General features: G+C 32.8%; 1 protein-coding gene across 1 annotated transcript; it reads right to left on the bottom strand.

The window, feature by feature from the left end:
- Nucleotides 1-1,031: 1,031 nt before the first annotated feature.
- LOC113709570 (protein kinase PINOID-like) lies at nt 1,032-3,920 on the bottom strand. The gene is made up of 2 exons (XM_027232367.2): nt 2,764-3,920; nt 1,032-2,101 (listed from the first exon to the last, which is right to left on the bottom strand). The coding sequence occupies exons 1-2, from the start codon at nt 3,369-3,371 to the stop codon at nt 1,327-1,329; spliced, it is 1,383 nt and encodes a 460-aa protein (XP_027088168.1). The 5' UTR covers nt 3,372-3,920; the 3' UTR covers nt 1,032-1,326.
- Between the last annotated feature and the right edge of the window lie 10,375 nt (nt 3,921-14,295).

The raw sequence follows: 14,295 nt of genomic DNA on the forward strand, positions 1-14,295 counted from the left end.
GTTAGGGGTAGAAAGAGGATAGGGAGGAAAAAGCCTTCTTCAATTCATATACAGGCTCATCAGTGCGCGTAAACTTGAGTTCATGATAGTGCGAAATCTTTATCCTTTTATCTTAGATGATTAATTTGTAGAACCAACTTAATTACTTCCTTTTTCAAATTAAGTTTGTTTTATTCCTATAAATAAAGTACGGGGCTTTAATGTGTAGCATACGTTTAATACTCAAGGCATCTGCACCTTTTTTTTTTTTTTTTCTTCTTCTTTTTTTGGTTCTTGCAATGGTACCGAGTAATCACGAAGTACACTCAAACCATAACTCATCTGCACCATTTTTTTTGTTTTTTGTTTTTTTGGGAAATGGTACTCAGGAAGTATGCTCAAATCATATGTTGTACACTTCTCAAGTAGCTGTTGTTGTACACACTATGGACTAGTTCACCAAATCAGAGTGGATTTGCCATAAAGTTTTCAAGGCTCGGACCATTTCACCAAATCAGAGCTATACATCTCCAAAATTAGTGTCAACTTCTGTTCCTGTTAATCCCCAAAAAAAAAAAAAAAAAAAAAAAAACTTCTGGTCCTGTAAAATTTTTCAAGATTAAAGTACCTATTCATAATCTTCCCTCATCTTAATTCCGTTAGTAAATACATCAACTTAGATACTAATAAGATCATACGTTCAAATCCATATCCCCATTTGTCTCAAACTGAGTGTGTATTCACAATTAATCCTTGACCGCCTAGAGAAAATTTGGACCTAGGCCTGGTTTGTCCAGTTTCGTCCAGTGATGTTTAAACTGGCACAGTTTCGTTGTAAACTAATATATTTTTCGTGTAATTGTGAATTTAACATTCATTCAATTATAATTTACGTTTATATCAAAATTCTATCAGGGAATTTATAATCGCAATTTTATCAATTTACACAATAAAACAAAATTGAAATTGAAAAGGCCTCATTTCCAAGAAAATTTAAAGAGACCAACAGGTCCAAAACACACACACACACACAGGAGTGTGTGTTCTAAATATTTTGCATTTTGCTCAATTATATACTCCATGGTAACCCAACAAAATTGTGGAAGCTTGAGCAATAAATTATATATAAAGCCTCGTAACGTCATCACCTATATGTACAAAATTCTTTCCTACCCGTAATTATATATATATATATATCATATTCATCATAGCCTATGCAGTAATTTTCTGTGTCAAAGGTCAACCAAAATCTGCCGGGGAACAGCTGCCACGTGGCAATCATCCCGCAGCTGAGCGTGAAATATTGATCAAAACAATTAGCATCTTCATCATCACACATCACAACAGTCAGAAGAAATCGAACGGCGCCGCAGGTTGTTTCCTTTCGTGACGCGACGTCGTCGTTTTCTGCTTGCCGCTCATTCCTGGGACCCCCGGTGGCGTCACCGACCGTATTAAAGCGAAGTTCAATCCCTTGAAAAACGGGTGGGTCTTGACGTCAGCTGCCCCGCGTTTGGATCCGAGCCTCCTACTCGGATCCTTGTTCAACAACCCGGAAATCAAGTTACGCGCGTGGTATTCACTCAAGCTGTTCGGCGCGTCAGTGGGGAACGCCAAGGGCTTTTTCACGATGTTCCTCAGTGTAGCTTCGTTCGATGGACCGGCAAATGGGGTGCGTCCGTAGATCATCTCGTAGATAAAAATCCCGAGGGCCCACCAGTCCACAGCGTTCCCGTGGGACCTACCGGATGCCACCTCAGGTGCCACGTACTCGTGGGTTCCAACAAAAGAGCAGGACCGGGCGGAGACCGGCTCAGCCACGAATAGCCGGTTGGTCGAAAGGGTCTGAATCTTCCTGGACCGGAACAGCCGGTTGGAAATGCAAGAAAAGGGCGTCGGTGTACGGGGCTGGCTATCAAGCGACGGTGATGACGGCGGGTCAGATATGAAGTCAGGCGATTCAACGGCCGGGATTGCATCTGAGCAAAGCGACAGATCAAAGTCCGTCAGCATAATATGACCGTCAGATCTCACCAACACATTTTCCGGCTTCAAGTCCCTGTAGATGATCCCCAGCATGTGTAGATATTCTAGTGCTACCAATACCTCAGCTGCATAAAACCTAAAATCCAAAAAGAAAAAAAAAAAGAAAAATTATTGTCAACTTTCTCCTTTTTATCGTATAATAAGTGGGATGATTAAGCAATATATAATAATGTCACGTTCTGTTAAAAGTCTGAATTTGAGAAAAAAGAGAAAAATGTTCTGATAACTTGTTACAGAAGATAATGCCTTGAGGAATACCCCTGATCTGGTAAAATTCCATTTCAGATATCAAGAATGACCAAAACAAGAAAACCCAAAAAAGGAAAAATTTTCAGTAATGTAAATTTGCGGCTAGATTAGCAAATATTTCCAAGAAAAAGATTTTGAAAGGAAGATTAATGGGACAGTTTGGAGGAAGTTTTTCCTTTGTCTTTGATACTGGATTTTCTAATCTTTTCTGTTTTCTCTGCAGAAGCGAAACAGACTTGACATCTTTATCTTTATATAAACGCTAATATATATGAACAGTCCCTTTTATCATAAAGAAACAAAGTGGATGCAGAGAGAATCATATCACAGAGAAAACTACATTCTAATGACATGTCTAAGTTCATTTAGTCCTCCCAAAAAAAAAAAACCCAAAATCCCGTTCAGCTTTGCTATCTAAACTCTTTTTTTTTTTAAGAAAAAAAACCCAAAATCTAATGTACTATTTCGAAAAAGATATTAATTAAGTACCTAGAAGAGTTGATTGAGAAGCGTTTGTGAGGCTGTTTGTGTCTAAGAGAATGCAAATCACCACCTGAACAGTACTCCATAACTACACAAGAAAAATGGGATGCTTCAAATTCAGCATAAAGAGTAGGTAAAAATGGATGATCCAACATTTTCATGATCTTTCTTTCGGTTTCAGCTCTTTGGATCTTTTTTTTCATGGCCAAAATCTCATTATCCACGACTTTCATGGCGTATAGCCGTCCCCTCTCAGGTCCGCCTCTGAGGCGACAGAGATAGACTCTGCTGATATCTCCGCTGCCAATCTGGCGGACGAGGCTGAAGTCCCTGAAGCTCAGCCGCCTGCTGAAGGCAGCAGACCGGAGGAGGGCTTGGAAGGAAGAATCTGATGATCGATGGGGCTTCAGGGATATCTGCCGCTGCTGCTGCTGCTGCTGCTGATGATCCTCCGGCGAGCTGCTCGACGGAAGATCGAATGAGAGACGGCTGAAACTTGTGCAATGGCTATCGCTACTCATTGAACTTTTACTACTTGTATAATACGTATTGCTGCCACGCCCTTCTTCTGATATTATGAGCTGATCGTCTGAGCTACGATATAGCTCGAGCATTTTACGTTTAATAAAAACGATTGGTTTTTATTAGACTTAAAATGCTATACACCAAAAAAAAATAAGAGAAGTTTAAATTTCTAAGTCAAAAAGAACTTAGAAGTGGTTAGATACAATGGACGATGTATAGAGTCAAAAAGAACTCTATATGATCTTTTTTTCTTCTTTGTTGCTGAGAATATTATGGAATCTGATGCGATAAAATAAAGACCAATTCGACAAGAATCAAATATGTCTAGAAGGAGAAGAGTTGAAGAGGACTGGAAATCCAAATGTGCTGTTGTTTTCTCATTTAAGACCGACTTTAAAAGTCTCCAGCGGGGATCTTCAAGGCTAGTAGTACTATTTATTAAACGGAAGAAATATTTTTTTTCCAAGATAGAGAAAAGAAAAAGGGGTTTAAAAGAAGAGAGTTGAAGAAACTTTAGGGTTTCCGTACAGATAATGAAGAGAGAGACAGGGCTGGTTGTCTGGGCTTATAGGCTTTTTCTAGCTTCTGCAATGGAGTTTATGGTTCCTTAGGTAGGGGAGGGATTTTGAAGAATTGGGGGAGGGGGGGGGGGGGTGCTGTGGAAAGCTGGGGTGCGTCCAAGGGAGGGCAGGCAACGTAATTTTGGAAATGAGGTGGTTGAGAGTATTTAAGCTATAGGCGGTACGGGGAAGAATTTTGGATTGTTACTAGTATGAGTTAATTACAATAACCTCCAAGAAGTTTGACGAAATTATAACGGTTAATTATACTTTACCTCTTTGAATTTGGGCACTTGTAACACTTGCTCCCTAAACTCTAGATATAGACACAATACCTCTTGTGGTTAACTTTTTGACGGGATTGAGATGAAGTTATATTTTTTGTGACCAAAATATTCCTGACTAATTCTTAAATACACGTAATAATTGTAACATAACAAATACCTATTTCATTAATAATTGCTAAATGCATCTAAATACAATTACGCTATGCATTTTGAACTTTTAGCACTAAAATAAATTACATAATTCATAAAAAAGTCTAAGCAACTCAGTGTATTTCTCAATATCGATAGTAATACTTATTTTAAATGAAATAAAATTAATGAGTGCATTTAAAATAAAATTTATTTGTTTATATTTTTTATTGTAGCACTTTTTAATGTGTTTTATATGAGATAAAAAGTTAATTAAAAATAAAAAATATATTGAAAATATATATTTAGAGAATTTTTAATTTTTTAAATATAGAACTTAAACAAAATGCATAGCGAGGTAAAATACAGTATAAAATTACCAAATAGCATTTTATTGACTTGTGAAAATCTTGTGAAAGTTGCAAGGTAAATGAAAATTTTCAAAATCAATCTGTTTATAATTTAAAGGAAGAAAGATATGCGATGGAAAACTTATGCAAATGTTCTAAGAATTTTTAAATTCTTTTTTTCTCCGTAATACAAATTTTAAATTATTTGGTATTATGCCATCTTTTATTTTTTAATTTTTTAAATCTATATGACTTTGCATTTTTTCTAATAAAATGTTTCATATTCCGATTAAAAATGTAGTATTATTCTAGAACTATCGTATAAGGGCATTAATATCATTTTGTTAAAATTTTGGATGGGGAATTCGTGATTAACGTTTGACTAGTCAATGAAAGAGGTAAAGAGCATATATTTAAAGTTTTGGGGGAAAAAAATGTTATAAAGGGTAAAGTTTATTTAGGCAAACAGTAATTAACCCAAATTATAAAGATTGCTCTTGTAGTTTTCAAAATTAGAATGTGTTTTGTTGTTAAATTTTTTTGTGTTACATTATACTAGTATTATTTTAGCACAAGAATTGAAATTCATTGACCTAATTAACTTATTGTTGTATTAGTAACGGTGATCTCGAAATTTCAATTGCATTATACATATAGATGGATCTAGAAAATTGATCCTAAGGGGGTAAATTTGAATATACCTAAACTTATAAGTATAACGTAAATTATTTTTAAGTTTTTGCAGGGGCAAACTTTAAATTTATAAAGAGTGTTTTGAAAATTTCTAATTTTGTAAGGGATGAAATTTAGATTTTTTTTAAAACTCTGGGGAGCGGGGACCCCTTCCTGTTCCCCTGAGTCCTATCCCCAATTATACATGTAATATAGTTTTTTTTAGATGGAAGATCTTGAATTCAAAATTTTTTACTTATAATTCCTTCTCTTACAGCGCAACTCAACCCTCCTTATACATGTATAGAATTACAATTTAAGATTTCACTTTCTTAGATTGTAAACCCATCTTTATTTCTAAATTATTAGAAGACGATTATGGGGCTTTTGCTTACCTCATATTGTAAATGCTGATAACATTGTCGCTTTTGTATTAATATAACTATCCTTCTTACCACAATGTTAGAATTACAATTGGTTGATGTACTCTTTCTTATTATATTCAACTAAGGTCAATTCTGAAAAATTTCAAATGTCCTTTACCATGAATATTACTACTAATAGAATGTTCATGTAACATGTTATGAATACAAAGAAAGGTACAATTATTTTTGCTTTGTAGTTGATGAACCACTCATGAAATAGTAATAAATTTAATTTGGATTTGACCATGGTACATCACACACTATAGTTTTTTTTTTTTTTTTTGTATATGCCCATCTATCAATTGGGTAGCCTAATTCTAATAATTTTGGTCGTAATTTATAGTTTATAACTTTTGTCCTATCAAATCATGATATGTGTCGAAAAGCATATCAAATAGTAAAGAGACGGCATATAAAATCAAACAAGATGAGTGCAATTTCCCCAAGCTAGAGATGAAGTTCATATAATTACAACAAAGTTTTGGGAAGGGGAATGTAATTAATTTAATCCAACTTTACTAGTACAAGTTTTTAGAGCTAAGCAATAATGATCGAGTAATGAGAAGATCAGACATTTTTGACCGTGCGGATTTACTGTGTTACACGTGCAGTAAATTAATGAATATAGACCTTTGAAGGTAATAGTGACGTTGGCTCCGTGGCAAGTGCGTGAGTTGGGGGATGGGTAGTTCTGCTTAGTTAGCACGTGTCAAATGGTAAGACTGTTGCGTGTCTACTCAAAAGCCTCAGACAGAAGTACAGTACGCGTGACTTCAACTTGGAGTTTGAAAGTACCCTTGCAAGTGAATTGACGAGAATGCCCCATTAAAAATTACCGTGATTCCCTACCATTAATGAAATCCCACCAATTCAAATTTTCGATCCCCCCTCCCCAAAAAAAGAAAATAAAGAAGAAATATTTTGTCTTTTTTTTTTTCAATTTCTTGTATAATTTTTTCTATTATATACCTAAAGGTGGCATTACCTTGAAAGATCTAAATTTAGTAAATTAGTGTTTATATTTTAAATTATTTACACTCCTACGAAAAAGTAACACTCAACCTATTTTCTACCTTGTACTAAGGGCTGGTGTAAAATTGAAGAGTCCTTCTCATGTTACTACCTTATAGTTGTTCAAATTTGGCATGCAAAGCTATGTCAAGATTTGGAGTTTCATTTTTGCCCTTTGTTTGACCTGTCAACACTCAACAGTGAAAATTTTTGACTTTTGGGTGGTGCCAACTATTAAGGATTGAATTAGTTACAAATAAATAATGGAATAATTTGAAATCATTAGGGGTGATCAAGTGGCAAGAGGAAGGATTTTAGAGTTTTTCCTACTATCAAATTTAGGATTTGAATATTTTATCTGACAGTTAGGGATAAAAAAGGTATGGGAAGAGGTGGTTGGATAAAAGAAAAATTGATTACTTCAAATTAGAATCAAAGGATTAAATATGTTTTAGAAAATTAGATTTAGGACATTTTTGGTCATTTTCCTAAGCTCATCCCTTCACTCTTCTTAATCTTGTTGTATCTCCCTACTCCCAAGTCCCAACCCCACCCTCTCGAGCAAATTTCCCAAATAGTTCTTCAAAACAAATTTTATCCACATTTGATCCTCCATCTTAAAATTGGGATAGAATGGTCCTTCAACAAATTGTTTTGGACCAAATTGGTCCCCATATCACAAAGGCGCCAAGAAAAAGTTGGACTAAAGTGGTGACAAGATTTGAATTTTCTCTGCTGTTCCACCATTTAGGGACCAATTTGGCTCAAAATAATTTGTTATAGGACTATTATGTTCAATTTTTAAGATGGAGGACTAAATGTGAGGTAGTAAAAAGTTAAAGAACAGTTTTATGGGATTTGTAAAAAAGTTAAAGGACGATTTGGGGGATTTGCTCCTCCCTCTCCAGCACCAAAAATACTTTTGTCTTTTGAGTTTTTAAATTTCTCATATTAGTAGCTCATGAATCATGATTGTCTTGCTGCCCAATCATAAAAAGATTTTTGGTAAAACCCTAAGATCGACCTATAAGACTAAACCATTACCTTAACCTTTAATTGTTGCATGTCCAACATATTCATACTATTTAATGTTGCTTTTCATCGAAATTTCCATAAAACCTATAACTGAAAATTTAAAATGATATTCGCATCCTTTTTAGTTTCTTGCCCACCCTTTTAATGTTTTTCTAAGTCGAATGACAATCATGTATAATAGGTAAAATATATAGTAAGAGTGTGCAAGAAGCTAAAAAGGTTTGCGAATATCAGTACCTTATAAATTATTAAATTACTCAATGCCTTTAGTAGTTTGATTTGTTAAGAGCATCCATGTCCAAATCTGTAACTTGTTAATCCTATGCTATAAATGAGGACAATGGAGTCTGTATTCTCCTTTTCTATTTGTTCAAACATCAATGTAAAGAAGAAAAAGTTAAAATAATCAAAGAAATTGTCAAAAAAAAGAAATATATTATCCATACTATGCATAATGGGAGAGCCTCCCTTTGTTGTAGCCAATTCATGTCACTTAATGTTATACCAAAAATACCATCTAAAATTAGTTTTAAACATCTACTCACATTCCCTCTTTTTCTCTACCATCATTTTAAATACAATAATTTCCTAAAAATAAAAAGAAATAGTATCTATAGATTTTTGAGAAAAGCACATAAATACTCTAACATAATTCTGCGCATAATAGTTGATTATAAAAAAAAATCAATTATATATTTTGGAATAACCCCACACATGGGATGTACCAAAAAAGCACTAGTATTTTTAAAGTTAGCCACTCACATATTTACAATGTGCCGCTTTATTCTAATTCACCATTCCAATACCACTCTATACAAACGTCAAGCAAAGATCGATTGCAAAAATAACTTGAGGATATCATAAATTCGGTCTATGTTTTATTTACTAGCGAAGAATAATAATTTGCACATGATGGAAGAAATGATTGCAAATCTATGGCAAAGTGACTATAGGAATTGAGATAGAGACAAAAATATGAGTTTATAGCAGTTTGTATGCTTTTTGGTTCCTGAGGCTAAAATATTAATGTGGCCGATATTTGATGTACGTAGTCTAAAACCAAGCGCATGCAAAAACATTAAAAGTACTTCGAGAAGTGGAGCCATTCGGTTTTTACACTGACGGGTCCCAAGACTTGATGATTTCCGTCTTTTTTCCAGCATTTCTGGTGGACTTGTATGTATGAAAAGAATGGTTCCCATTAGATACGTTGATGTTTTAACTTCTGCCAAGTACTACTTGGCCACGGTTAGCACACATAGACAAGTGGATTGGCAATCAAAGTCTTGAACAAGACCTATCTGTCTTGAGCCTTCACCTCATGTATGTCTTGTGATGAGAAATCAAATTCCAAGTACAATGATTGGAGCTACAAGATGAGCTCTTATGTCTGTGGTAGGTGGATGGTAAAAATTTGTATAGTTATCAAGCAAAAGTGATCAATCATTTGAAATAATACTGTAACACTTTTTGTGACGTGATGTATGTGAAAAAATAGTTAAAAATTATGTTTATGATATAAGTTGAATAATTTTATATTTTTTTAATAAATCATGCTAACCAAATGGACCAATATTTTTTTTTTTTTCATGTTTCTTTGTACAGCAGTTCACATAGATTGGTAAAAGAAACATAATAAGTATTAATGTCATGCCTGGTAAATTGTGCTAAATGATATTTCCTCTGTCCCAATTATTTGGTCTTATTTCGTGAATTCAACTTTTTAAAAATAGTGATTTGATTGTGTTGTTTGTGCTTTTTGTTTCAATTTTACCCTCACATATTCAAATTTTGAATTTAAATGGTAACATGCACATGATTAGAGGGAGGAGTTATACTGGAAAAAGAGACTAAAAGATGTTTTGACATTTTCAACATGACAAATATATTGGAACATTTCAAAATAGAAAATAGGATATTTTCAATGAAACGGAGGGAGTATGTATAATCTAATTTTGCCTCTATTTGAAAAGTACCCTTTGAGTTAAAACTTGTACAATTCGTTAGACATTTGTACGATTTAGTTACTAGTTAGCAATCAATGGAGAATTAGCATATACAGAACATGCCAAAGCAGACAAATGTCAAAGAGTTCAAAATGCCGTGGAAATTTCAGAACATGTTCAAAGTAGTAAAATGTTAAACACTTCGAAATGATGTAGAAATTTTAGGTCATAGGCAATGACGGAGATAGGACCCACAATTAGGGGGAACAATTACTTTGGTGAATAATTAAGAAATTTTTTTTTGTTGAAAATCGTAGGTCACCAATATGATAGTTGTGTGACTTATGTTAAAATTGTATGGTACTTTAGAACAATAATCACATTGAAATAACCAAAAGACAATATTATTTTTGAACAGTAGATAACAAAACTTTTACGGTCATTTTTGCGTATCAAAAGTTTTAAAATTCCCTTTATAACTAGTACTTGGTTTCTTTTTGAATCAAATTATGTAGGGTTTTAGAACAATAATGTCATTGAAACAACCATATGACAATTATTTGTTGTACAGTAAATAACAAAACTTTTACGTTCATTTTTATGTACCAAAAGCATAAAATTTCTTTTTCAACTAGTACTTGGTTTCTTTTCGAACATGCCATCATGTTTAAAGTAAGTGACAATTGTAGATTTCTAGAAAGCAAAGAAAAGAAACATAGAAAATTTCAAAAAATTTAAAAAGTGAAATTATAGGACAAAATTGAAAATTTAAAAATATTTCAATTTTGAGGATTCCTCAAATTTGAGAGGGGGGGGGGGAGATTGGTTTGCAATTGTTCACCTTTTACTTGAATGTGGCTCCGCCACTAGAGCCATAGGTATATACAAAATCACCAACAGATGTTGGTGCAAGCGGAAGAGATTTGCATCCCTTAACCATGAGATCTTGGATTCGAAACTCATTGGAATGGAAAAGACAACGCTGGGAGAGTTTCCCTGCAAGGGGCTTGACCTGACTTGAACAGAAATAATCGTAAACCGTACAACGGATACGGATATCTATGAGTTATACCAAAAAAAAGGTGTATGCAAAATCAGAAGCAGAGCCACAACAATAGTGGCAGCGCATATTTCCATCGACTCAGTAAAATTCCAAACTACACCTACATAATTTCCTACTGCTTTACGTGAAATATCAATTACTACAAAATTGCGTTTTTTCTTCTCTACAGATTTGAAGAAGTTTATATCTATATGTATACTACATAGTATACACATAGTTTATATCAATATGTATACACAATAAATAGTTATTTGATTGATTTAGATGAATTACTGGCTAATCGAGATTCAAGATAATAAATAAAAATTTTAGATGTTCAAGAACACTTTTCATTTCATTTGTGCCACAAAAATAATTCTAATTCTGCCACTATGGTGTTAATTAACTTGACATATCTATTTTACAAATTTTGGTGAAAAATGGAGTGCATCTTTTTCTTGCCAGTAGTATTTTTAATGACTCAAAAAATAAGGTTCAAACAAAAGAAGAATTTGTACGGTATTCACCAAATAATGGAATTAAATAAATATTGCATGATTGATCTTGGTACTTTCTTTTATTCCAGTAGCCAATTTCGTATACATGATCGACTTCATTAAATCTTCATAATGAATGATACCAAAATATCTGTCTGATTCCCTTTCTTCCATTTCTTGAATGCTTCAATATGATGCAGAAACTGAACAAATAGATAGACTAACTTATATATATATATATATATATATATATATATATATATATATATATATATATATATATATATATATATATATATATTCCCTATGCTACATATGTTTTTTTTTTTATGCTTCAACTTTTGTGGTTCATTCGTCAAGTCTCTGTAGCACTATGAAACTTCAGGGTATCTTGATTAAACCAAACTTCCACCAAGGAAAATCCAATGCAGAAATCAAAGATATCACCTAAACTGAGATAAACTTTTAAGAGAAGTTTATGTTTATGTTCGAATTGCATTGCCATTTATCAAGAATTTTTTTTTTTTTTGTCAGTAGATGATACGTTAAATACCATTATTGTGAATCTTTATCGAGCGTGTGATCTACACACTATCCCTGAATTTAGAGAGGATTAACCTCCTCATTTCCTTTAACTTCTAAGATTAAAATGAATAAATAAATAAATAAATAAATGTATAAACTTTAATTTGTTTTGAACAAATCTGAAGGGACAAAAAATAATAAGTTCGAGTCCATACCATGTAGTCTACTATTTATCCATTCAGGAAGCTATTGGAAATTCATCTTCTCCAAATATCTGTTTGATGATTCAAATGATAAGGAATGTAGCAAGTTGAAAAGGAACAGAATAGACTGCAAACGAAATCCACTTGGCCAAACAGAGCAGAACGTGCATGACATGCCATCTCGATTGGAAACAAAAGGTCGTTCTACAGTTGGATGTGTTGTTGAGTTAGGACCCATTGGATGGTGGAGGACTTTGGAGGTCCCAGTGGAAGAACAATTTCCAAACAGCCAAAGTCATGATTGGAGAGGATCTCATCCCCATTCCGAACAATTGGAGGAGTAATAGACTAGAAATTGATGACAATAGGACCCCGTGATAAGTTTGGATGCATATTTTTGTCTGGGAAAAGGCAGCCAAAAGTACATAGTGTGTGACTCTTCTTGAAAATGAGAGCAGCTGAAATTTCTCCAAAAAGTAAGCCCAACCCCCTCATTAAAAGATGTTTGTTTCTTTGCAAGCGTGAAAAGCCACGAAAATTTAGAGCAGAATTTGTTTGTCGTTTACATTTCGAATGAATCTTGTATGCATCGACAATATATATATATATATATATATATCTAATATTACGATTATATATATGATATATATAATTTGAATTTTAAATTTAAATTCATATTACTTTTCATGCATTTAAACTTAACAATGTATACACTCTCAAATAAAAGATTAATCCTTACTTTTTTGGTAAAATAATACTATTCAAGTGAATTAGTTCCGAAAGACGGCTCAATCTTATACCCATGAAGTTTTTTTTGTCTCCCCAGATCTCAAAATTTATGCAAGATTTTTCCCCTACTTCCTTTAAATAATATAAAGTGTGAGTTGAGTTCATTTGCATCATCTATGAAGGTGAAAAAGTCCCCAAGATCTATCTCAGTCGGTATAGATATTAATTAAGTAAAACTGTGAGATTATATTTACGGTTCAATTCTCAAAATTTCTTTTTTTTTTTCTCTTTACCTTTATAGAATAAGTAGAAAATAGTTTAAACCTCTCACTGGTCAAACAATCTTGTAATCTATAACTTTATGAGCTCAGTTTAACTAATATATTGAACCAAACGAAAGTAGAAAAATAGTTTAAACCTCTTAATGGTCGAAGATCTCATAATCTAAAGCTTTTACAAGTTCAGCTTAACTAATATTTTGATAGGGTATCTCTAATGGTGCTACTGAGTGCTCACTATAGGCATCGTTTGGATTGAGAGAAAAGGAGGGAAAGGAAAGGAGAGGAATTGGAGATATTTGATTTTTGTTGTTCAGATTGACTTTTGAGAAGGGAAAGAAAAGAATTGGAAGGAAAAGGGTCTAATTATTTTATTGAGTTATAATTTCCACCCAAAAGTGGGTGGAAATGGAGGGAATAAAATTAAATTAATTGAAATAATTTAATTTTTTTAAATCTTTTTTTTTATCTCTTCCAGTAAATTAACATTTGATCTTTTCCTTTCCTTTCCTTCCCTTCTTTAATTCAAATAAAAATTCAGTTTTTTCTTTGTTTTTCCTTCCATGTTTAATCCAAACAAAATGGATGGAAACCATTTTCCTCTATTCTCATTTCCTTTTTTTTTTTTCCATTGGTATCATTTTCTTTCCTTTCCCTCCCTTTCCTTCAATCCAAACGGCGCCTAAAATACGGTCAAGTGTTTATTTTAGGGTTAATCACAAAAACTCCCCCTAAAGTGTAGTCAGTATTTTATCCCCTAATTTTTTTTTCTCACTTTATCTCTTAAACCGTTAGTCAACTCTAATATTGTGTAGTAATAATGTCAAAAAGACATTTATATCCCTAAGAGTTAACTACAATAAATCCCCTTAACATATAGCTTGTTTTACGCTTTATCCCCTATCATCATTTTTCTCAATTTATTTTTTTGTTACTAAAATCATTAGTGAACTCCAATATTTGATAACACCCAAAACAAATAATATCTAAAAAATAAATATTCCTTACATAATAATGAAAAATAATAATTTTATAGATCTGGTCCTAGTTAAATTTCATTCCCTAATTACACTTTTTTTGGATTGACGAGAATATCTTACTAATTTGACATAATAATAAAAAATAATTATTATTGAAAAATTAAAATGTGAAATATATTTAAATTTTAAAAATGTTTGAGATATTGCTAGTTTCTCTTTGCAAATGAGCATATGACTAAACTTTTTTTTATTAGCTAAATATTTTTTATATAGGAGTATACATTTTTTTTGTTGGTAATACTTAAAAAAGAGAGAGACTTGGTTAATTTGGGTTTCAAAGTTTC

This window comes from Coffea arabica, chromosome 9e, assembly GCF_036785885.1.
Source record: "Coffea arabica cultivar ET-39 chromosome 9e, Coffea Arabica ET-39 HiFi, whole genome shotgun sequence".
Lineage (NCBI taxonomy): Eukaryota > Viridiplantae > Streptophyta > Magnoliopsida > Gentianales > Rubiaceae > Coffea > Coffea arabica.

What these genes read in the sequence shown, in the direction of transcription:
- LOC113709570 (XM_027232367.2), bottom strand. Translation starts at nt 3,371, where the DNA reads ATGCTCGAGCTATATCGTAGCTCAGACGATCAGCTCATAATATCAGAA. An exon ending in TTCTCAATCAACTCTTCTAG is followed by an intron (nt 2,102 to 2,763) that starts GTACTTAATTAA and finishes TTTGGATTTTAG; the next exon opens with GTTTTATGCAGCTGAGGTAT.